This window comes from Anneissia japonica, unplaced genomic scaffold (genome assembly GCF_011630105.1).
Source record: "Anneissia japonica isolate Jap-2015-1 unplaced genomic scaffold, ASM1163010v1 scaffold1118_len251929_cov158, whole genome shotgun sequence".
NCBI lineage: Eukaryota > Metazoa > Echinodermata > Crinoidea > Comatulida > Comatulidae > Anneissia > Anneissia japonica.
The window spans coordinates 123670-126286 of NW_022730222.1; the positions used below are offsets into that span (position 1 = coordinate 123670).

At 40.4% G+C, this 2617-nt stretch overlaps 1 protein-coding gene across 1 annotated transcript; it reads right to left on the reverse strand.

Annotated features, from left to right (window-relative positions):
- Positions 1-1133: 1133 nt before the first annotated feature.
- Positions 1134-2138, reverse strand: LOC117114793 (uncharacterized protein K02A2.6-like). The gene is made up of 2 exons (XM_033258487.1): positions 2065-2138; positions 1134-1926 (listed from the first exon to the last, which is right to left on the reverse strand). The coding sequence occupies exons 1-2, from the start codon at positions 2136-2138 to the stop codon at positions 1134-1136; spliced, it is 867 nt and encodes a 288-aa protein (XP_033114378.1).
- Positions 2139-2617: the final 479 nt, after the last annotated feature.

Consider the following 2617-nt stretch of genomic DNA (forward strand, 5'->3'; position numbering starts at 1 on the left):
CCTTTGTACAGTTAATGGCAGGGAATATTTAGTCATTGTAGATTACTTTTCGCAATTTATCGAGGTTTGCATGCTGCACAGCACAGCTAGTGCAGCAGTGATAAGTAAGATAAAGTCTGTGTTTGCAAGACAGGGAACACCTATTGAATTGATGACCGACAACGGGCCTCAATTTAACAGTGCTGAATTTAGGCACTTTGCAGTTGATTGGGACTTTGTTCATACGACTTCTAGTCCTCACTACCCCCAATCCAATGGACTGGCTGAAGGAGCAGTAAAGATAGTAAAAAATTTAATCAAAAAAGCAGCTCACAGCAATCAAGATATTATGAAGGCCCTGCAAATATACCGTAGCACCCCTCTTGAATGTGGAAAATCTCCAGCAGAGCTACTCTACAACAGGAGAATGAAAACGAACTTGCCCATGGCAGATAACTTGTTAAACTTCCAGCAACTAGACACGAAAGCATTCGTAGCAAGGAAGAGCAGGGAAAAGAAAAAGCAGCAGAAGTATCATATGAAGCGAGTAGGTTCACATGCTTTACCAGAGTTGGCAGTTGGAACACGAGTTAGACTATGGGACACTTTAAAGAATACCTGGTCTCAAACTGGATGGATAAAATTCATACTACCAAATCGCTCATATCTTGTGCAGACAGAAAAGGGAGTTTTCCGAAGGAACAGACAAATGATACGGAGAGAACCTGGGTACAATACCGACATTTTACCAAACTATTCATCAGTACATTGTGAAAGACCAGAATCGGAAGATGAAGATGAAGAAGTCCATTTACAAGCCAATGTAAATAATAATTGTGATAATGATGGCGATAGAAATAATACTCATGCAGAAGATATAAGCGTCCCACGACGTAGTGAACGCGATTGGAAGCCAAATCGTAAATACTTTAACAATGATTACACTACATAGATCACTCTTATACTGAATGAATGACATGGCATTGGTTTTAAATAAGGACCATGTATTTTGTTGTTGTTATCATTGTTCTTTTTTTTTTATTATCTTGCAGAACAATCCCTTTGGTGTTTTTGATGGGGTTTGTTCAAAATTTAGTATTTAGGTTATAAGTTTAATTAGAAAAACAAATGTTTCGTTGGAATTGTGTTTATCCTTATAGGAAGGAAGATGTGTTGATTGTAGTATGCAATCTGGAGAGTGAGCCCTCTGGGTCAAGCAGAGGCAGATAAATAAAGATGGCGAGTAAGACCATACTGAAATAAAACTCAATAGAGTCCGTTGTATAATGGTCTGCTCCGTATAACAACTCATCACAGTGGTGTTGGCTGGGAAGTAGGTTCAAAATATCAATTGGTTGCACAATCTCTGGAGGCGTTTGAAGATCTGGTTGCAAACCACTACTTATCACCTGGTCAATATGTCTCCTCCAAATCATGTCTGGTCCTACTTTTATTTCGTATGACAATGTCCCAGTCTTCTTATGGATGATGCCCGCAATCCATTTCTGCTCCTTAGATCGGTAATCACGAACACATACCTTATCTCCATCTCTAAATTTTCTAGGTTCCTTAAACGGTTGTTTCATCTGAACTTCTTGGTGCTTTATAACCTTCTCTTGAAGATCAGGTTTAATGCAGTCTAGTCGTGTTCGCAATTGTCGTCCAATAAACATAATCGCTGGTGATATTCCAGTTGTACTGTGCTCAGCATTTCTGTACGCTAACAAGAAATTTGGTAATTTCTGCTTTACGTCGCTTCTTCCTCCCTTTGCAGATTTCAATGCTGCCTTGAATGACTGAAGAAAACGTTCTGCGAGCCCATTTGTGGCTGGGTGATACGGTGCTGATTTCAGATGCCGTATACCATTAACTAACAGGAATGTTTCAAATTCTTCTGAAACAAACTGTGGACTATTGTCCGAGACAAGCTGTTTTGGCACTCCATATCTTGCGAATATATAGTGCAATAGCGATATTGATTTGCTTGAGGTTGCTTTAGCTGTAGGCAATACTTCAGGCCATTTCGAATTTGCATCTATCACCACATCATGTTATCTATTGGTCCAGCATAATCGATATGGATACGTTCCCATGGGCGGCTTGGCCACTCCCATGGATGCAAAGGTGCTTTCTGGGGTTGGTGTAGTGTCTTTTGGCATCCTCTACATGTTTTTGCTACTGTCTCCATGTCACCGTCCAGTCCAGTCCCGGCCACCATACATAGCTTCTTGCCAGGGACTTCATCTTTACGATGCCCAAATGTCCTTCATGTAATTCATCCAGAACGTTACTTCTAAGTTTCAGAGGAACAATCACTCGCATTCCCCAGAGTAAGCATCCATCATAAATGGAGAGTTCATTCTGTCTCCTATGAAAAGGTTCTAAATCAGTCTCACAACTCTTAGGCCACCCATTCATTGTGTAACCGTACACTTTTGACATTGTCGTGTCACGTATTGTCTCTTTCTTTACTTGTGCACTAGTCACGGGAAGTGGATTAAATTGTGTGGCATGGAATAAATCAACTGGATCAGTGTCATTAACCTTTGTATGTATCAATGGCAATCTCGAAAGTCCATCCACATTTCCATGCTCTTTACCCTTCCTGCATTCAATGTCATAGTCAAAACCTGAGAGA